Source organism: Myxine glutinosa, chromosome 1 (assembly GCF_964187855.1).
Source record: "Myxine glutinosa chromosome 1, kmMyxGlut1.1, whole genome shotgun sequence".
In the NCBI taxonomy this organism is placed as follows: domain Eukaryota; kingdom Metazoa; phylum Chordata; class Myxini; order Myxiniformes; family Myxinidae; genus Myxine; species Myxine glutinosa.
In genome coordinates this window covers 155,125,519-155,147,312 of record NC_136261.1, presented here as the reverse complement: position 1 = coordinate 155,147,312, position 21,794 = coordinate 155,125,519, and the positions used below count along the sequence as shown (strand labels likewise).

General features: G+C 44.3%; 1 protein-coding gene across 3 annotated transcripts in view; it reads left to right on the top strand.

Moving 5' to 3' along the window:
• Positions 1-21,794, top strand: part of LOC137430076 (partitioning defective 3 homolog) — a 226,494-nt gene that overhangs the window by 16,027 nt on the left and 188,673 nt on the right. For all 3 annotated transcript variants that reach the window (XM_068120603.2, XM_078778789.1, XM_068120640.2), the window contains exons 2-7: positions 4,146-4,247; positions 5,542-5,719; positions 9,830-10,017; positions 11,505-11,633; positions 11,799-11,887; positions 12,591-12,674. In XM_068120603.2, coding sequence (XP_067976704.2) covers positions 4,146-4,247; positions 5,542-5,719; positions 9,830-10,017; positions 11,505-11,633; positions 11,799-11,887; positions 12,591-12,674 — 770 coding nt within the window. The remainder of the gene's footprint in view (positions 1-4,145; positions 4,248-5,541; positions 5,720-9,829; positions 10,018-11,504; positions 11,634-11,798; positions 11,888-12,590; positions 12,675-21,794) is intronic.

The window sequence follows — 21,794 nt, the reverse complement described above, 5'->3', positions numbered from 1 at the left end:
TTCCACTTTGATCCAAGCGCTGGTGCTTCATGTTCTCTTCCATTCGCTTGAAGAAGTCCACATCCTTTTGTTGATTATGTGGATGAATCTTCTCCAAATGGAGCTTCAACTTCGATGGCCGCAAAGATTGATTTCCGAGAACTTTCTGGCACAGGACGCTGGACGATTTCCCTTTAATTCTCCACGATCATGCAAGGATGTGAATCCAAACTTTATGTATTGCTCATCATATCCTCGTTTTGTCATTTCAGAAGGGTTTCTGGAAAAAAAAAAAAGGAAAAAAAAACCAAAAAAAAAAACAAGACTAAAAAAAAAATGCAGGGAATAGTGGGTTGCTACCACTGGCCACCACAAACACACACAGAATTGAACTCTTGTTTTAGGCCTTGTGTGTGAAAAGATTATATTATTTGGGCAAATATTGGGCAGTCTCTCTGGCCCACCTGGAAAACATGCTGTGGCCCACCATGTGGCCATGGCCCACTGATTGGGAACCCATGCTCTAGAGCTATCAAACCAATATTTCATATTATACGGTAGACTTGGTAAATGTACATTACATTGGAAGGTTTATCGTTAAAGTAACATATTACATCTTTGTCTTGCCAAATTTGAGAAAATAGGATTGTAATTAGAAAACTTGGTGAAACGTTCGTAATTTTAGCTTTCGACTGATTATTTATTATTCGTATATTTGGATGCATGATAGATGCTCACGGAAGAGATAGAGCGGAATGGTAAGAGGGAAACGACGACAGCAGAGTAAAAGTGCGTGTGTGAGATCAAGGGGAGAAGAAGAAGGACATTGGGGGGGGGGGGGGGGGAGGTGAACAAACTGCACAAGCTGAATGAAGCACAGCAGGAAGAGGAAGGGGAAGGTTGGTATTAAACAGAAGAGGAGCAAACCAAATGAAGATCATGCAGATTATGGGGGAAAATTAGGTCTCCTCAAGAAAAAAATAAATCACAATAACCTGGAAAAAGGAGTGCTTGGAAATGGGGTATTTTGGTGTATAAGAGATAATGAGTATGGATGGGGGATGATCGGAGGTAGTAATGAACAGCTGTCTTGAAGCCCTGGAGGGAAGAATGTGACAGAGCAGACTGGGGAAGTGGTTCCACATGTGAGAGAAAAGAGGAACAAATGAGTGTCGGTGAGCAGTGAACCTGGATTTTGGGAGTTTAACAAGAAGAGGGTTACTGGATGACTATGTGTGCTCTGCAGAAGCCAGAACTAAGAGAGGGCACTGGGTGCAAGACCAACTACAGACTTGGCATTTAATATGGAATATTTTTTTTGTGGGGGTGAACTTACTTTTCAAGATGTCTTAGAACCAAAAGTTCATTGGAATTATGTTGAAATTATTCTAGATTTTGTTAATGTGGCCTTTAAAAGAAACAAAAACCACATTTGACATTTCGAAACAAATAAATTGATCCTTGAAAGTGATGTAAACTGATATCGAACTCAATTCATGGACAGTACTGTGTTAAACTTCTGTACGTTTTCCAGAAGTATCTCTTTATTTTGCACATTAGCCAAATTTTTTTTTAACAAAAACAAAAGTTAAATTACGACTGGGATTACGGACGGTAAAATTACAGTTCAGTACTTCGTGTAACCCCCACGAGCATTCAGGAGAGCATGTACACGTTGAGGCATGCTGTTCATGAGATTTTGCCAAGGTGCGAGCCTTGGGGCACTCCATCCTAGACAGAAAGAGATGAGAGGATCTCGTTAAGAGCTGCACGATGAATACGGGAGTAGAGGAAGTCAGTGATCCATGGGAGGAGGTCGACCTGGATGCCATAAGCAGAGAGTTTGGAGAGCAAAGCAGCATCCCAGACTGTATCAAATGCTCGAGATATATCCATAGAGACGGCCCTCATCTCATGTCGAGATTGAGGGCTTCCATCCATTGATGGGAGAGGAGAAGCAGCATGCCCAAGTTGGAATGATCGGGTCTGAAACTCAACTGATGATCTTGGACCGTACTGACACTGACGATCTAATGATTAATTAGTCACTCAAGTGTAGGAGGAAGGGGCTTGAACATAAACACTGTGGAATGGCTTGTTGTACGAAGTGCAAAATAAACTTTAAAGTTGTCATCTTTTGGAGCTGAGAAAGTGCTGTGGAGGCTTATAAAGCAGGAAAGACTTTCGAGATTTTCAACAATGAATATATCCATTGGCTTCTATAGATTCTAGACTGACACTTACCTTACTTAACATGTCGCTCCACAGTTGTAGGGATGTTTATCTGTTACCATGTTAATCATTCCTTTGTAACCGATTGCAGAAATGTATTAACGTTTTTATTTGTCTGCCTTTCAAAATGCATACTTTATCCATTGTTACCTCTCTTTATGACAAATTAATCCTTCATTTTGTCAATACACCATGCAAATTACTTGGTATTTTAAATACCTGGACATTGCAATACAAACCACATAAAATAATGTGTTCAAGTCAGGATTAAATATCCCAGCAATTTGTTTCTGTGGGATCTTTTTGTTTTGATGGTATTGGATGAATATGTCCATGAACATGTTTCCCATGAGGCAACCTTTCTGTTCATTTTTAATGGTGATTGGGTGAATTTCCTGAGTCCTGCGCAAGGCTTCCCATCCCGAGCCCTGCGCAAGGCCTCCCTCCCGCCCCGAGTCCTGCGCAAGGCCTCCCTTCCGCCCCGAGTCCTGTGCAAGGCCTCCCTCCCGCCCCGAGTCCTGCGCAAGGCCTCCCTCCCGCCCCGAGTCCTGCGCAAGGCCTCCCTCCCGCCCCGAGTCCTGCGCAAGGCCTCCCTCCCGCCCCGAGTCCTGTGCAAGGCCTCCCTCCCGCCCTGAGTCCTGCGCAAGGCCTCCCTCCCGCCCCGAGTCCTGCGCAAGGCCTCCCTCCCGCCCCGAGTCCTGCGCAAGGCCTCCCTCCCGCCCCGAGTCCTGCGCAAGGCCTCCCTCCCGCCCCGAGTCCTGCGCAAGGCCTCCCTCCCGCCCCGAGTCCTGCGCAAGGCCTCCCTCCCGCCCCGAGTCCTGCGCAAGGCCTCCTTCCTGCCCCGAGTCCTGCGCAAGGCATCCCTCCCGCCCCGAGTCCTGCGCAAGGCATCCCTCCCGCCCCGAGTCCTGCGCAAGGCATCCCTCCCGCCCCGAGTCCTGCGCAAGGCATCCCTCCCGCCCCGAGTCCTGCGCAAGGCATCCCTCCCGCCCCGAGTCCTGCGCAAGGCATCCCTCCCGCCCCGAGTCCTGCGCAAGGCATCCCTCCCGCCCCGAGTCATGCGCAAGGCATCCCTCCCGCCCCGAGTCATGCGCAAGGCATCCCTCCCGCCCCGAGTCATGCGCAAGGCATCCCTCCCGCCCCGAGCCCTGCGCAAGGCATCCCTCCCGCCCCGAGCCCTGCGCAAGGCATCCCTCCCGCCCAGAGCCCTGCATCTCTCCCGCCCCTCCTCCCCACCATTTTCCCCTGAGGACATTCGCCAACCCCCAGCCCCAACAATAAACAAATATCCACCCCAGTGCAGTAACAAACACCTGCTGGGGGGGGTGCAAGACAGCTGCGGGGAAGAAGCCATGTGTTCTTCGGTGTGTGTGTGTGTGTGTGTGTGTGTGTGTGTGTGTGTGTGTGTGTGTGTGTGTGTGTGTGTGTGTGTGTGTGTGTGTGTGTGTGTGTGTGTGTGTGTGTGTGTGTGTGTGTGTGTGTGTGTGTGTGTGTGTGTGTGTGTGTGTGTGTGTGTGTGTGTGTGTTTGTTTGTTTTCAACAGCTTCTGTTGCAAAACAAGCCCCTCTCCCAGATCCACCATGCCCACCGTTCCTACGCTGCACAGCTGTAGACCGGGTTTTACAATTGTGTGTGGGTGTGCAGGCCATTATTATTATTATTTTTTTAAAATCATTTTAGCTTTTCAAAAAAAAACAAAAAAAACTTTCTTATGAGAATATGGAGAAAGTAATTAAAAATAGTAAAAATGTGAAATTTAACTGTCATTTTCATCAAGTTTAGTTTGAGTACAAAGCGGACACGGACTGACTGCATTTTTCGACGCTTCCTCGTTGATTTTTGAACAAAATTGGGTGGATGCTGTTGATGGAGGGTGGTATGAGTTGCTGTATGGAGAAGAACCATCTCATTTGTTTTTCCTTTAACTTTTCCAGGGCCCAGAATGGCAGCTTTCCCTCTTACACTTGGAGCATCGCGATGGTGGAATACTTGATGGAGACGATCTCGTAAAGGATGTTTGTGATGACAAGGATTGGGTAGGTAAATATGGTAGTTGTAGTGTGGAAGATGTAATTACCAGAAATGGTGAATTATTATAACTAGCGTGACTCGGCGCGATCCGCGCGCCTCACCACACGTCGTTTCAGAGGGGTAGGCGTCTCTGACCCTTTTGGGTCTTCATGGTATTTTGGGTCTACATGGCCATTTGGGTCTTCAGGGTATTTTGGATCATCTGGGCCTTTAAGGGTATTTTGGGTCTTCGGGGTCTTCAAGGATCTTTTGGGTCTTTGGGGTGTTTTGGGTCTTTGGGGTGTTTTGGGTCTTTGGGGTGTTTTGGGTCTTTGGGGTGTTTTGGGTCTTTGGGGTGTTTTGGGTCTTTGGGGTGTTTTGGGTCTTTGGGGTGTTTTGGGTCTTTGGGGTGTTTTGGGTCTTTGGGGTGTTTTGGGTCTTTGGGGTGTTTTGGGTCTTTGGGGTGTTTTGGGTCTTTGGGGTGTTTTGGGTCTTTGGGGTGTTTTGGGTCTTTGGGGTGTTTTGGGTCTTTGGGGTGTTTTGGGTCTTTGGGGTGTTTTGGGTCTTCGGGGTGTTTTGGGTCTTCGGGGCCGTTTTGGGTCTTCGGGGCCATTTGGGTCTTCGGTGCCATTTGGGTCTTCGGTGCCATTTGGGTCTTCGGTGCCATTTGGGTCTTCAGGGTCTTTTTGGGCCTCGGGGTGTTTGGGGTCTTCAGGGTATTTTGGGTCTTCAGGGGTCTTGGGAGAATTAAAGGGTCGTCAAAGGTCTGAGGGGTCTCAGCAGTCTAAACGTAATTAGGAGGGTTAGTTAAGAGGGTGTTAATCTTATTTGAAGAAGAAGAAGAAGAAGAAGAAGAAGAAGACGTTTTGGTCGCATATAAACAAACATACATAACGACATAACCATATACGTTTGCTCTATTATAATAAAGATTCATTGCTAAGTTTTGCTGTGCTTGGAGTTGAGGTGGGACAAAGAAAAATGTTTTTATTTTGATTTGAGCTTGGAATAAGGTGAACATGAGTGAGCCCAATGGTATGTTTGGTCATACGTGGTATGAACATATTGCATGCTTTTAGTTTCTGGTTCTGTTTCAACCATGTTTTACTGGTTTCAAACATGTTTTACTGGTTTCAAAATGGTTGGTCCCATCTTCAGCATGAGCTGTTGTCGGCAACTGATGGCCTTAATGTCATACCATATGACAACACGTTCATGACAACACGTTCATGACTTTTAATGAATGTGGTATGCCCTGTCAATCAGGAGGGATCTTCATTCACTTTCAATTTATTTCATTTTTTCCTTTTGTTTGGGCAGCTGAGAGCCATAACTCATGAAAAACAACCTCTGGTTGATGGAACTGCTGAAGACTTCAATGGCATGCATTTTCATGACTCAGCAGAAATGCTTGGCAGTGATGGAGAAACCAAGCCAGGCATTGGTGATCAAGCAACCTCCACTGAGATTGAAGTCACTCCTTCTGCATTGCGCTCCAGTATGTTCCCTTTGATTGAATGTTATGTATTTATTCATTCATCTATCTATAATTCCATTAATCTCTGATGTGTGTATGTGTGTATGTGTGTATGTTTGTCTGTGACCGCTGTTTCTCGACAACCACGGGTCCGATATACTTTAAACTTGCCAGGTATATTGCTGGGGACCCGAGGATGTGCCTTTTCAAGGTTTGAAATTAATCGGACAAGTACTTACCGAGCTATGGCGATTTAGCCGTTCGCCGTTCGCTTTGGCGTTGCGAATGGACCAAACCATTGCATGTAAATAGAGGGGGGGGTTCTGTGGTCGTTGCGAATGGACCAAACCATTCATGTAAATAGAGGGGGGGGGGGGTTCTGTGGTCGTTACTGCCACGTGGTACAACCTCTGGTTGATGGAACTGCTGAAGACTTCAATGGCATGCATTTTCATGACTCAGCAGAAATGCTTGGCAGTGATGGAGAAACCAAGCCAGGCATTGGTGATCAAGCAACCTCCACTGAGATTGAAGTCACTCCTTCTGCATTGCGCTCCAGTATGTTCCCTTTGATTGAATGTTATGTATTTATTCATTCATTTTGTCAAATACTAGCAGGGGTACCCAGCGTTGTCTGGTCTATTTTTTTGTGCGAGCCTAAAGCACTTCCCTACACCCATAAAGGAATGAGGTCAGTGATCATTTAATATCAGCTTTCACATAGCTACAAAGTTATAGGCACGACAGAGTGCTAAAGAATTGTTTTTTCAAGATCCAAAAAATATCGAACTATGTTTTTGTTTTTCAAAAATTTGTTAGTTTATTTTTGCTCGAAGCACTACCCAACACTCACGGATGAGCCTCTGGAAGTTTGACAAATATCCGTTCAGCAATCTGAGAAAAATGGTGACACACACTGGCAAATGGCTCTCTTATAGTATAAAAAAAAACCCCACCGTTTAGAGGCCATTTTTCCCCGCAATGCGGAGGTTGGCCTTTTCAGGGACCGTGGTTGTTGTTGTTTTTTGGTCCCCTTTTTGAAGCAATGTTTTACGGCCGGATGCCCTTCCTGCCGCCAACCCTGTTTGTCGCCTTTTTACGATAAACAGGGAATTACCAGTGTACTGGTACTCAATTTGCCGACCTCGGAAGGATGACAGGCTGAGTCAACCCCCCTGGCGTTAATTCAGCGATCGACCGGGATTCGAACCCAGGATCCTTGGATCCTAAGCTGGCACCCTAGCCGCTAGCCCAACACCAGGGACTGGTCTCTTATAGTATAGATGACTAAAAAAATTACAGGTGTCAAGACTCGTGGAAGAGCGGATGTTTGTAGATCACAATATGCAATTCACAATAAAAATGCGTCCTCTGTCTGTCTGTCTGTGTGTTTGCATTTTTTTTCCGCAAAGACCTCTGGGCCGCAAACCACCACATTTGGCACACAGACCAAGTCCGACCCGGGGATTGCCCTAAGGGTCTATTCATCTATCACCTCAGCCTTTTAAGACCTCAAAGAATTGTAAGACCCTTTGGATCTCCCAGACACTTTTAGATCCCTTCACCCCTCAGACCTTAACACCATATAGAACTCTTACACCCTTCAGACAGATTGGACAGCTTGAACCCCTCACCGTTTCTTGAACCCCTCAGCCCCCGATTGCTCAGTTTGGCCGGGCGGCCAGCTCTAGGAAGAGTCCTGGTTGTTCCAAACTTCTTCCATTTAAGAATTATGGAGGCCACTCTGCTCTTGGGAACCTTCAATGCAGCAGAGATTTTTTTGTGGGCTTCCCCAGATCTGTGCCTCGACACAATCCTGTCTCTGAGCTCTACAGGCAGTTCCTTCGACCTCATGGCTTGGTTTTTGCTCTGCTATGCATTGTCAGCTGTGAGACCTTATATAGACAGGTGTGTGCCTTTCCAAATCATGTCCAATCAATTTAATTTACCACAGGTGGACTCCAATCAAGGTGTAGAAACATCTCAAAGATAATCAAGAGAAATGGGAGGCACCTGAGATAAATTTGAAGTGTCATAGCAAAGGGTCTGAATACTTATGTCAATGTGATATTTCAGTTTTTTCTTTTTAATAAATCTGCAAAACTTTCTAAAATCCTGTTTTCTCTTTGTCATTATGGGGTATTGAGTGTAGATTGATGAGGGAAAAAATGAATTTAAACGATTTCAGCATAAGGCCGCAACATAACAAAATGTGAAAAAAGTGAGGGGGTCTGAATACTTTCTGAATGCACTGTAGGTTATGTATGTGAAAGGATGTAAAAGGTTTATGTATGGATGTACGTGAAAGGTTTCCTGATAAGAAGGATCAGCATGTCACGTTAACGTTTTATTTTATTTTTGTTGAGACTTTTGTTGTGTATTAATATGACAATTTGTCTGTCTGTCCAATTTCCCAACGACACTGTCACTGCTTCACTCATCGGTCACCAAACTGTGTTGTTATAATTAACAATGTCTTGTGATCCGCATATGGAATTTACATTTACTTCAAAATCTTATTCCATTCAGCCAAGCCTAAAGTCGACTTTTGTCAAAGCGTTCACTTTGTCGGGTGATGTTATGGTATTCCGTGGGCATTGCATCCAGCCCAACCATCACGGGGTTATTGTTATTCTTTGGCCATCCCTTCCTATTAAAAGCGATTCCTTCTCGTCACCCCACCTTGACAGAGTCATCATTTAATTAATAATTAATAGTCGTCATTCAGCTCTGCATTTTCCTGACTTGTAAACCCAAAATGCTAGTAAGGTATTTCTGATATTCCACAAATCCCACCTCGATATTTGGACAGGTATGGGTGTTCAATAAGGAAATGGCTTGACATGTTTAATATTGTTACGGTGGACTGCTGTGTGGGCACAAGGTCAAATCTGATCCCCAATTTAGCGACAGATTGTCTATACTCTATAGAGACCATACGTCATCTGCCAGGAAATTCGAATAGATGTTTGTTTCGGTTTCTGACGTACAGAATCTCAAAGGAGAATCTGTTGCCTACAGCCAATTCATCCGTCTAATAGGATGGGTGCCGAATGATGTGTCCAAGATGAACTGGTGTGGATTTATGACCTCCTTTTGATGGAAATGTTAATAGACTGGTGGATGCACATCATGGACTGCACTCAACCCCAAAAAGCCTGTAGTCATGGAAACCGTTGATATGTCAAAACGGCAAAATTGATCATTCTGATTTTTGGTTAACCAATTCAATGATGCAATATGCAAATTTTGTTCGAATTTCAAATCAATCGGATGAAAATTGACGATTTTATGCAACCTTGACCTTTTAATCAAAAAAAAAAAAAATCGCCTTCTAGCTTTTTATTGGTGAACCAATTCAATGACCCAATATGCAAATTCCTAAACTTTCAGGTCAATTGGATAAAAATTTACGATATATGTGACACTGACCTTTGACCCTTTGACAAAATTATTCATTTGTCTTCTCCGTGTTCTCATAGCAAAGCTTTGTTGAATATTTGTGGACAAAAGTTCAAATGGTAAAATATTATGGCCTGGTTGTTATTGCTATCTCCATATTCTGGTTTTAGAAGGTGGATACTTTGAGGCTTAGGAGAGCTCCGTTTCAACTCCTGAAACCCGCAAATGGAGAAAACCAACAACACGCACGTGATTGCAAAACCCCATCCTCCTGCAACTATCATTGTGCGTGTATGTATGTATGTACGTACGTACGTACGTCTACAGCCGTACGTACGTACATACGTGCCTACATTTTGTTAAGAGCGTAATTATAAAACGGTTCAACAGAGGGAATAGAAACTTTACCACTTGTTACATGAGTAGGTGCCCTGTTTTGGCTGCAGAGTTCTAATGTAACGAACTTTTAATAATTACCAGTCCATGGACCGATTATAATTTTTCGGACACTGCACTCCAACAAAGCTGGTGACTTGTATTGCTGGGAGTAAATTTAAAAATAGTTAATCCGTTATTTATAGATGAAGTCTCGAATTTATTTGGAGTGTTTAATTATTTTTAGGCAGAAGGACCACATGTTATTTTTGAAATTTCTGTGTTTGAATTTTTTTTTAAATCAATTAATTTTCATTTGCAACTCACTTAATTAACCTCCATCCTCTGTTGCAGCCACTCCTTTGCATGTGCGTCGGAGCAGTGACCCAGCATTAGCGCTCGCTTTTCCAATCTTGCCTTCCACTGGGAACACAAGTTGGGCACGAGCAACAAGTATCCCCCCAGAGCAGCCGATGCCTCAGAATCAAGATCTTGGCAACAAGGAACAAGTATCTCCATCTGCAAATCAGATGCCTTTCCAGGTAACTAACCTTGTATCAAAAGCGATTTTAATTTAACACAATGGATGCCTTAATTAAGAGCATAAGTAGGAATTGGACACAGATTATTTGGAACTGAACTCCTCACCTCCTGATGGAACTGAACCCACTTTTCACTATACCCGTTGGTCCTTTCATTGGTTCTAACAGCCTTTTAGCACACCTGCCTGCCATCCTGCTTGAGCACGAGCTTGCCTTTCACCAAACACAGATGTGCTTGGGCCAGGGCGATCCCGCTGTCCTCCATGTTTCGTTGCCCGCATGCCCTCCACCCTCCTACATACTGGGTTGCCCATATGCCCCCCTGCCCTCGTGCATGCTGAGTTTCCTGCGTGCCCTCCACCATCCCTCTCAGCAGCAGTCCCAGCAATGGAAACAAACAGGAAGGGCTTGTGTAGCATTCCTGGAGAAACTACGAAGAGTGATTCAAGTGAATTGAAATTAAAGCAGATTCAAATTATTTTTTGAAGAAGCCAAATTTACACACATGGCTTTGTGAAAGTTATTAATTTATCTTTAAAAAGGCATTTTCTGTGCCATTTTGAGTTTTAGAGCATAAACTTTATCATGTAGAGTAACTGCTGTGTAATGATGTAGGGAGAGGGGAACAATGCAGTGAGCAAATGTGTGTTCTTGCCAGGGAGTATTTTGTACATCTCTCGCAATGTACGTTGGTCACTATCTGGTATATCACTATGTGTGAACTAATGGCTGTTCAGGAGCTGCAATAGCATTGTCACTTGCATCTCAACATTTGTTTTGCTACCAAACAAGAAGCAAGGTTTGCAATGCTTAAAGTATCGGTTTACGCTGTAGATAAAATCAAGGAAAACGAGGTAGGTTGAACGTATTATTCCACTTCTACTTATGACTTTCGAAAAAACAAAAAAGCATTCAATTAAAATGGGGTGAGCCTTGTGTGGGAGGGGGGAAGTGGGATATTGCATTTGAGGCATGTAGTGTAGGAGGAATTGATACGTTCACTGCAGGAATGTAAAGGATGGAAGACGCCACAGATTTGCTGTACGGATGGATAAGGCTTCCTAATCCAGTAGCCAACATTTTTTTTTTTTTTTTTTTTTTACTTTTGTGATGTTGGGAACCTCTTTCTTTAACACTTTTTATTATGTTGGTCTTCAGTTTGGGATTACTAAAAGTTAAAGTTTGGTTGAGGAAATAATACACGACTTGAAGGGGTGAGTAGGAGCCCGTTTTCAAATTTGCAATAATGGAATTAAAAACAACTCGTTAATGTGACATGCTTAAAGTTATCAAGACACGGAGATGAATTTGGATGAGAGATCTGAGGTCACGCTTGTTTGCTTCACAAGGACTTCCAATTTGTGCTTTGATGAGTATAGTTGTTAGGCCATTTTTTGTTTGTTTTTTTGAACTTTGTCCATTGTCCTTAAATAAATTCGTTGAATGCTTGTGATTAATTTAGGTCATGCCAGTTGTTTGTTCAACAGGAATTGAACTCAGAAATCTCAAATGGCATTGCATTGAGGCAGGAGCATTTCTTTCGGGAGGGACCACGTGCCTCACTTGGTACAACCCACCCTTTGGTCGAAAGCTGGCTTGAACGACAGGAACGTGAGGTCTGATCATTTGGCTTTTGGATTTATGTTTAACATGGCTAAATGGCCTTATTGTGATTTATTTTTGTTCTTATAACTTGTACTTCTGCAGTCCTGATAACAGTTGCCCCCCCTCCCCCAAAACATCTCCCTTATACCTCTATTGGCGATATATCTTATGCACAGGCTGAGGAGATGGAAGAAATGCATCATCACGGCCAATGGAGTGACATTCACGGAGCGGATGAGCTTACTTCGCCTGCTTTATCCCAAAGGTTTGAGCCTGCATATTAACCACGTCACATGTTAGCTGTAGTTAATTTCTCAGCTATGGAACACACATTTTAAATTCTAGCTGGAGAAAACATCACGAAGCGCACTTGCTCTCGCAGCATTGCCGTGCTTTGGTTTATGGGAGCATTGACCATGACAGGGTATTTGAAGTGGCAGTTAATACAGAAATTAGACCACAAGTATAAATTGGAGTACTTTGTATGACTACAGCTGCTTTTTCTCCATTTTCCTCATTTCTGTTTTCTTCGTGTTTTTGTATAATAAAGCAAAAGTTTCACATATTGGTATGACTTTAGGCTAATCTTCACATTTTGTTTGAGATCAATATAAATAGATAAAAAATGGTCAATTTATGCAGTGGTATTCGCAACATCTGACGACTTCACAAACCTCTTTGCAAAGTGATATCACAGCTATGGAGAGCATTGCCATGTTGAAGATTCCCAATATGGTAAAAGATTGGAATTTCCCCACGACAAAGCTGATGCTCTGGGCATGTTACTCCCGCACCGCAGACTGGTTGGCGGTCTCTCGGTCTTCTCGTACCTCCTTTTCAGTTTTGCATACTCCCCTCCACCAGATTTCTCTAGGGCACATGCATTATACAAGTTTCCCACTTCTGCTGAAATTCCCAGAATCCAGGCTGACTGCTCACCTCTACTCATTTGTTCCCCTTTTCTGAAGTTCGGAGACACAGGAAGTGGAAATTGTGAACGATGGACGACTATTGGGTATCCACGTGGTGCCCTTCCTTGGACAAACTGACCGGTATGCACCTGGCTTAATGATTTTGGCTAAAGCTAATAAGGTGATCTTTTTTTCTTTTTCTTTTTTTTCACCTTAATGTTCTTCTAGTCAATCAGTTATTGATACTCTAGAATTCTCTTCTTTGCAATAACATACCCTCCTTGATCACAATTTTAATTGCACCCTGGGTTTGCTTCTTCACTTGTTTGTTTGTGCAACATGTATTTTGACACTGTCATTGTTATTTTGATTGACTGTTCTGTGGTGTTTATTGCAATGTTAATGATTTTTTGCATGAAGCAATTATTTTACATGACTGAACATGTACCCCGAATATTTACACTCGGTATGTACCCCGGTTTAGAATAGGTACACCGCATCCCTGCGTGTCGTAAGAGGCGACTAAAAGGGTTGGCGTCAGGAAGGGCATCCGGTCATAAAACATTGCCTAAAAAAGGGAACCATGACAATTACAATTACATATGGGCAGGGTACAGCCCGAAGTACCCCGTGGGGGTCCTCACTCCCTCTCGTCAAAAATCAAGGTGGGGAGCCCGATGGAAGCAAGGGTGGAAAACACTCCATTCATGACGACGAAACGTCTGATGCCCCACGTGGAGATCGGTTTCTGAGGTTTGGGACATGGAATGTAGGGACAATGACAGGGAGATCAGGAGAAGTGGTGGAAGTATTGGTCAGAAGAAGAGTGGACATATGTTGTGTGCAGGAGACGAGATGGAAGGGAAGGGAAGTGGTGTGAGAATGGTGAAGGGTAGGCAGGGACAGAAATACAAGTTTGTGTGGCAAGGGTGCCTGGAAGGCATGCATGGTGTTGGTGTCCTGTTTTCTGAGGAGTTTGTAGACAGTGTGGTGAGTGTGACTAGAGTGAGTGAAAGGTTGATGATGATGAAAATGATGATTGGAAAGCTCTTGGTGAACGTCGTCTCGGGATATGCTCCGCAGGTCGGTCGGAGCGATGAAGAGAAGGACAAGTTCTGGTGTGCAATTGAGAAGCTGATGGAAAATGTGAAAGATGAGGAAGTTGTTGTGGTAGGAGGAGACCTAAATGGACATGTGGGAAGGAGTATAGACTGTTTTGAGGGAGTCCATGGGGTGTAGGGAAATGGTGAAGGAATGGAGAAGGTGAAAGGATTTTGGAGTTTGCTGGTGGAGCTGGTTTGTTGATTTGTAATACTCAGTTCCAGAAAGAGGATAATAAGCTTGTTACATATGCGTCAGGTGGGTCGACAACAACCGTTGACTACCTGATGGTGCGTAGGCGAGATAGGGGGCACCTCCGGGACACAAAGGTGATCCCAAGGGAGGAGGCTGTTTCACAGCACCACTTGGTTGTCTGCGACATAAAGGTGAAAGGTGCAAGGGGAGCTCGGCGGTTGAAGCACCAACCGAGAATGAAGGTGTGGAGGTTGAAAGAGGTGACAGTGAGGAAGGCATTAAAAGAGAGGCTGAATATGGTAGAGGATGATGTCGTTGAGCTTGAAAGTGGTTGGATGTCAATGAAAGATAGTCTGTTGGGAGCTGTTGGTGAGGTATGTGGATGGACAAAAGCACCACCAAGGCACTCGGAAACATGTTGGTGGGATGATGAAGTTGGAAAGAGGATTGACGAGAAGAGGAAGAAGTTCAAGTAGTGGCAGAAGGCGAAGGGTACGGGGGCAGAAGAGGCAGAGCATGAAAGTTATAAGGCAGCCAAGAAGGCTGCAAAGAAAGAGGTAGCAAAGGCGCAGGAGGCATATAGGAAAATGTTCGGAGAACGCTTGGATTCCGAAGAGGGTCAGAGAGCGGTATTCAGGATTTCAAAGCAGATAGCGAAAGAGAGGTGCGATGTGATGGGGGTGAGTTGCACGAGATAGTCACGTGGAAGAGATAGTCACGTGAAAAAGTAAGTACACCCCATGTAAAGTTTTGACTTTTTCAACATATTTCAACATACAGCTATTTGATCTTCATTTCAACAATATTGATAGATAAAGGTGACATCATATAACAAATATCATGAAACATTTACATTTTGTAGTCCATTGTATAATTTAAATAAACATCAATGCAAATTTTGCATGTGGAAAAAGTAAGTACACCCCTACATTTATCACTACTTCAAATACCGAAAATTAGAATCAGGTGCATCAGCTCAGGTGCAAATGATTAGGACATCGTCAGAGAGGATCTTGGAGGAACCTGTCTTATTTAAACCTCAGACATTTAGTTTGGTTTGCTCTTAGTTGTTGAAGTGTGCGGCGTCACCATGCCTAGATCAAAAGAGCTCTCTGAGGCCTTCAGAAAGAAGGTTTTAGATGCCTACGAGTCTGGGAAGGGATTTAAAAAGATCTCCAAACAATTTGAAATCGATCAATCGACTGTCCGGAAGATCATCTCCAAGTGGAGAAGATTCCCAACAACTGCCAACTTGTTCAGGCCAGGCCGCCCCAGCAAGTTCAGCCCGAGAGCAGACCTCAAGATGCTGAAAGAATTCTCTAAGAACCCCAGAATGTCATCACGGGACCGACAGGTAGCCCTTGCCACTGTTGATGTCAAAGTGCATGAGTCTACCATGAGAAAGAGGCTGCACAAATTTGATCTACATGGGTGGTGTGCCAGGAGGAAACCTTTGCTGTCCAGAAAGAACATCAGGGCAAGACTAAAGTTTGCCAATGAACACCGAGGCAAAGACCAGCACTTCTGGAACAATGTGCTCTGGACAGATGAGTCAAAGGTGGAGCTATTTGGCCACAGTACCAGAAGACATGTTTGGCGAAAACCAAAGACAGCATTTGACCACAAGAAGAGAGAGAGAGAGAGAGAGAAAAAATACCAACTGCAAAGCATGGTGGTGGAAATATTATGGTTTGGGGCAGCTTTGCTGCATCAGGGCCTGGGAAGCTCACCATCATAGAATCCACTATTAATTCTTCATTGTACCAGAGGGTGCTTGAGGATAATGTGAGGCCATCTGTCGGAAAGTTGAAGATCAACCGAAGGTGGACCTTGCAACATGACAATGACCCTAAACATATCAGTAAATCCACCAAGGAATGGCTGAAAAGAAAGAAATGGAGGGTTCTGGAATGGCCAAGTCAAAGCCCGGATCTAAATCCCATCGCGATGTTGTGGGGGGATTTGAAACGAGCTGTGCATGCAAGAAACCCCTCAAACATCGCACAGCTGAAAGAATTCTACATGGAGGAGTGGGCAAAAATTTCTCCCAGTCGATGTCAGAGACTGGTAGACAGTTATAAGAAACACCTACTTGAGGTCGTTTCTGCCAAAGGGGGCAATACCACCTATTCAAGCCAAGGGTGTACTTACTATTTCCACATGCGAAATTTGCATTTATGTTTATTTAAATTATACAATGGACTACAAAATATAAATGTTTCATGATATTTGTTATATTATATCACCTTTATCTATCAATAAAGTTAAAACTTTACATGGGGTGTACTTACTTTTTCATGTGACTGTATATGGAAATGCTGTTGCATGCAGAGAATGAATGGGATGGCAACATAGATAGTAACCCAGTTTTAGAACCGGCAAAGAAGATAACTGAGAAGGAAGTTGAGGAAGCGATAAAAGCAATGAAGGGTAGAAAAGCCGGAGGGCTGATGGGCGTTGTGGGAGATATGTTGAAGGCAGCGGGAAGTTGGGGTGTGAAGAGAATGACAGAGGTCTGTAATCTGGTGGTGAAAGAAGGCCGCATTCCAGTGGATTGGGAGCTGAGTACCCTCGTCCTTCTATACAAGGGAAAAGGTGACCCTCTGGACTGTGGATCGTATCGAGCAACAAAGTTATTTGAGCATGGAATGAAGGTATTGGAAAGGGTGTTGAAGTGGAGGATAAGGAAGAAAATGAAGATCGACGAAATGCAGTTTGGATTTATGCCAGGAAGAGGAATGGCAAACGCGCATTTTATTGTAAGACAGTTGCAGGAGAAGTACATGGAGAAGAGGAAGAAGTTGTTTCTAGGGTTTGTTGATCTGGAGAAAGCATTCGATAGGGTTCCACCTGAAGTAGTGACATGGGCATTGAGGAAGTTCGGAGTGGAGGAATGGTTGATCAGAGTAGTGATGGAAATGTACGAGAGAGCACGCACAGCTGTATGGACGAAGGACCGGAACAGTGGCGAGTTTGAGGTGAAGGTGGGAGTGCATCAGGGGTCGGTACTCAGTCCATTACTATTTGTAGCTGTGATGGATGTGCTCGTTCGGAATGTAAAGGAGGGTTTACCGTGGGAGTTGTTGTATGTAGATATGGTGTTTAATGTGGAGGAGGACTGAAGGAGAAGATGACCAAGTGGAAGGAATGTATGGAGACAAAAGGTCTGAAGGTGAATATCGGAAAGACGAAGGTGATGGCAAGTGGTAAACATGTGGTGATGTGGAAAGAACTGACGTGATGTGGAAATGGTGATGTGGAAAGGACGTGTGGTGTGTGCAGGAAGGGTGTCGGAGTGAACTCCACTCAATGTACAATGTGCGCTGAGTGGGTTCATCAAAAATGTAGTGGTCTGAGAGGGGCATTAACCAGTGTGGCAGCTACATTCAAGTGTAAGGTGTGCAAGAGGGAGCCGCAGATGGAGGAAATGTTGAGTTGGATCTTGGAGACAGCGTGAAGCTGGAAGGTGTGAAAACATTTTGCTACCTCGGAGACATGCTGAATGGAGAAGGTGGATCAGACTCTGCAACGGTTGCTAGAGTGAGATGTGCATGGAAGAAGTTTCGGGAACTGAGTGGTGTGCTGATGATGAGGGGAGTGTCGTTGAAGCTGAAGGGAAAGATGTATGCTGCATGTGTGAGAAGTGTTATGATTTATGGGAGCGAGACATGAGTAATGAACGTAGAGCAGCAACGAAGGCTGGAGAGGGTGGAAATGCGAATGGTTCCGTGGATGTGTGGAGTAACGTTGAGAGAGAGGAAGACAAATGGTGAATTGTGAAAGATGATGGGAATGGAGCCTGTGATTGATGCTGGAAAGAGAAACAGGTTGAGATGGTTTGGTCATGTGTTGAGGAAGGATGAAAGTGACTGGTTGAGAAGAGTGATGGAAATGAATGCAGAAGGGAGTGGAGGACGGGGAAGACCGAGAAAGACTTGGCTTCAGGTGGTGGAAGAAGAAATGTGGGCAAGGGGGTTAGCAAAGGGAGATGTAAAAAATAGGGCAAAATGGAGAAGATTGTCATGGGGCCTGCAAGGCTAACCCCCGCTCTAGCAGGGAAAATAGCCTTAAAATGCCTTTTGTTGTTGTACTGAACATACCCCTTGCTCATTGCCTCCGTAAATCATCACGTGTTAATTTGACCACTGCAAGCGTGCTTGGATGTGTTGCGGTGCAAGTCTTGAATGCTGAATAGGATGACGAGCAGGGATCCGTGCATCACGGAGACTCCTCAACATGGTGTTGACACTTGTCCTGCGAGGTCCAGGGAGTGTGGTTGCAGTACTCTGGGCAATTTGAAACTGATTGCATTGAAACGTCGTGCGAATGTATCAGTCCTGAGTGGATTGCGGCCGGTATTCCTTTGTCTCGTGCCACTATCCGTTGTCCTCTTCTATCAGATTTGTGAGGCCTTAAGGATAGATAATTAAGGTTCCTGGCTGTACGAATCCCTGGTGTGTATATTTTGGCTTTTATAATTGTTAAATATCCTTTGGTCTCCTTTTGCCTCCTCTCCCCATTTTAATACACTTTTTAAATTCACTGAGTCTGTTTTGAGTTATTCGGACGGTGATGGTTGCTAATTTTGATGAGGCGATTCGGCTATAAATCATTTTGGAGGACATTTGGGTTTTGGAGCCCTTAACACATTACTAAATTCACCTCTTCACCAGCTCGACTGCGAGAGGAACTGCTCATGTTCCATCCAGGATTAGGACACTGACGAGGTGAGGTGACACCCGGAGTTCCAATTGTACCCGGAATTGGCGAAGCTAGGATCTTAATCTGGTTCAGAGCATCTTGGCCGTTTGGCTGGTGTGACTGCTGTGACAATATATAAAATTTACATGTCCCATGAATCCTTTCATAGCAACTGTCGAGACACTAATGTTTCTGTTACAAAAAAGTGTTTTATGGGTTTGTAGTTATGCCAGTTGCAAAAGTGTTTGATTCAAAGGTGTCTCGTGGTTTCTCCTTTCATTTTAAATGGCATAATGGTCAGAGATTCTGTTCCGAGTCTTGGAGGTTGGAGGTTTGGACCCTGGCTGATTCATACCAAACCTTTTTACAAATGTCACGTGCTGCCCCCTTGACACTCAGCATCTAAAAGGATGGAGCACAGAAAAAAGGTTCCCACAGGTTGGCATCTATGGGGAGGAAGAAATACCTGCTTGATTGCACCACTGTGTGCGGAGGAAATGTGATGAGTGATACTGATGACCTATAGATATATAGATGACGTCACTGATACACAGAGTGCTCTGCGAAGTGACCTCACTTCCCCCAATCTCAGTGGCTTTGTTTGTGTGAGTCAAGTCTGGCGTCATCTCGAGTGTCTGTCTGCATGTGCATGGTATTTGTTGCATCTCCTCCAAATCACATGCCTTCGAGCCTGTTAAATTTATTTTTATTATATATATATATATATATATATATATATATATATATATATATATATATATATATATATATATATATATATATATATATACATGTATGTGTATGTATATACATGTATGTGTATGTATGTGTGTGTATGTATATGTATGTGTATGTATGTATATGTATATGTATGTATATGTATGTATGTATATATATATATATATTGTTACGTGCTCCTCCCCAAACCCCTTGGTCACGGTGTACCTCCGAGCCCCGAGAGGAGTCACGGCAGAAAGATGTGTTATTCTGTATGTCAAAGATCAATGGTGAAGCCACACCAATTGTTACCAACAAACAAATATTGTATTAAGAACACACAAGAATAACAGTAAAACAACAATAGTAATCTATTGTACAACCAATATATATTTCCTATGATGGTACCATCAGGTTCGTACAATATAACTCACTGTGCTCCAAGTGAGCGAAAAGAAGAAGATTCCCAATGTCTCTCATCCCGGCTTCAAGCCAAAGTTGATTCCGGCTTCAAGCCAAAGTCGATCTGCTCCAGCGATCGTCAGAACAATGTCCAATCGAGACCAGAATCCCGTTGGGTTGGCAGTTACAATCCTGCTGCCAAAGCTGCGCAAAGGCGCCCTCAAGGCGACTGGGAAATCACACCCTCGGGTATGGACGTTTCACGGCTCCAAATCGGCGACACGCAGATTTTCCACTCAAAAGCCACGTTACACACACACACACCAGATCAACGTCTGAATGCGGTGAAAATGGTCGAAGTGAGATGAAACCTTGAGCGAAGCGCAAGTCCTGCACGAGGTAAAAATGGCCGACGGCCCGTTCTCGAGGCGTAACGGCACGATGATAATTCTCCTCGGAATCAACCCCCAAAACCTGACATGCAGGTTGGTCTGTCACAGCGATAACAACTGTCGCAAGAATCCCTTTCCCGGGAAACCCGAAGTTCGCTAGTAACCTCCGTTCGTCAACGTTTGCTCCAGACCTCGAAGCAGCTAGGCTTCTTCTCCGACTCACTCGCTCCGCCTTCTCCTCCTCCTCTTCCTCTTCATCGTCGTCCGGTTCCGGTTTCATTTAAAACATTGACTTTTTTACCTTTTGAAAATAGTAACCTCTATCTCCCTTAAATGACGACAATAATAGTACATGGAATCAAAAATGTTTACAGTGGATGAAAACGACAACAACGGAAGTGACGAATCCGTAACACTTCCCCCCCCCTCGAGAAGGAAAGTTTGAACATAGTGAAAACTTTCTTTGCAGGCAAAAACTCTTTTAACAAACCAAAGTAAAACTCACACCCAAATCATCAATTCCCGTGAGCAACGCTAATTAATATTTCCCAAAATAAAGCAACAAAACTTCCAAACAACCGAGTGATGCGAAGAAGAAGCCCACCTCGATGTAAGTAAGTAGGGAATCTGTTTAGAATAAGATTATATATGTGTCTCCATACGAGGGGTGGAGCTTTGCTAATTAGGTGGGGCTTAAGGATAAACCCCAGTGTGTAATTGCCCTGTGATTTTTCTCTTCGTTATTGAATCAAAAAGGGCCGCCATTACAACAACTATAACAAATGGACTCGGTCGCTCACAGCGCCACCAGGCCTGACAAACCCGGCACATTTGCTGATCGTGCCAGTCAAGCCCCATTTCACGGCCTTCGACATCATCCGAACATTCCTGAAGAGAGATTGGACTCCACCCCCTACAAATCGTAATGGGAAGGCCACGCCCCGGCCTTCGTGATTGAGTTGCGCTCGGTGATTGGACAGTTAGTGTGACGTCATCGTGGAACATTCGGGAGAGCAGGAAAAAAAGAACGCTGTCTCACCATTTTGCCTTTCTCTGTCTTGGCGTTGGTTGGAGGTAGTCACATTTCCTCCTTGGTCCGGCTTGGTCGCAGGCATGTGGTCTTTGGTTTGTGTGTGCTCTTTGGTTTGTCTGCGCTCTTGAGAAAGGGCTGGTGAGAAATAGCAGTTCAGAACAGTCAGAACTACAAGGCACAGGATCGACGCCGGCGGTGGACTGGGTCCGCGTCGTGTTTCCTCTGGACGTCGAAGAGCGCCACTCCACGCTTCAAATGGTATTTGTTTGGCTGGTGTGACTATTTTATATTTTCAAGGTTTTCACACAAACAAAGCCAAGTTACATTTTGTGCATTTCCCGCACGGTGGTTTGGAGGCGACGAGCGACCGGCAAGCCTTACCAGCCATTTGGGGACGCAAAGCTGAGTGCCGGCCGATTACCAAAGCATTATTTATTTTCTTTTACTTTAGTTTTCCCCTTGTTTGTATACGAGTCTGAGGGGAGACGTCTCAATTAGGAATTTTAGTTCACCTCACCTTTTATTGTTACTTACATTTATTTTCATGGAATCATTATTTGTCGAATCTTACTTTTCTTGTATTGTGGATTTTTCTGTCCCGTCTTTGTGTTTGTGGATTCGGATTAACCCCTGGGTGTGTTTCCGATCAGATAAGGCCACAAACCTTCTCGCGCACCCGAAAAGATATTACCGCCAAGTTGGGTAAACGCCTCGAAGTAA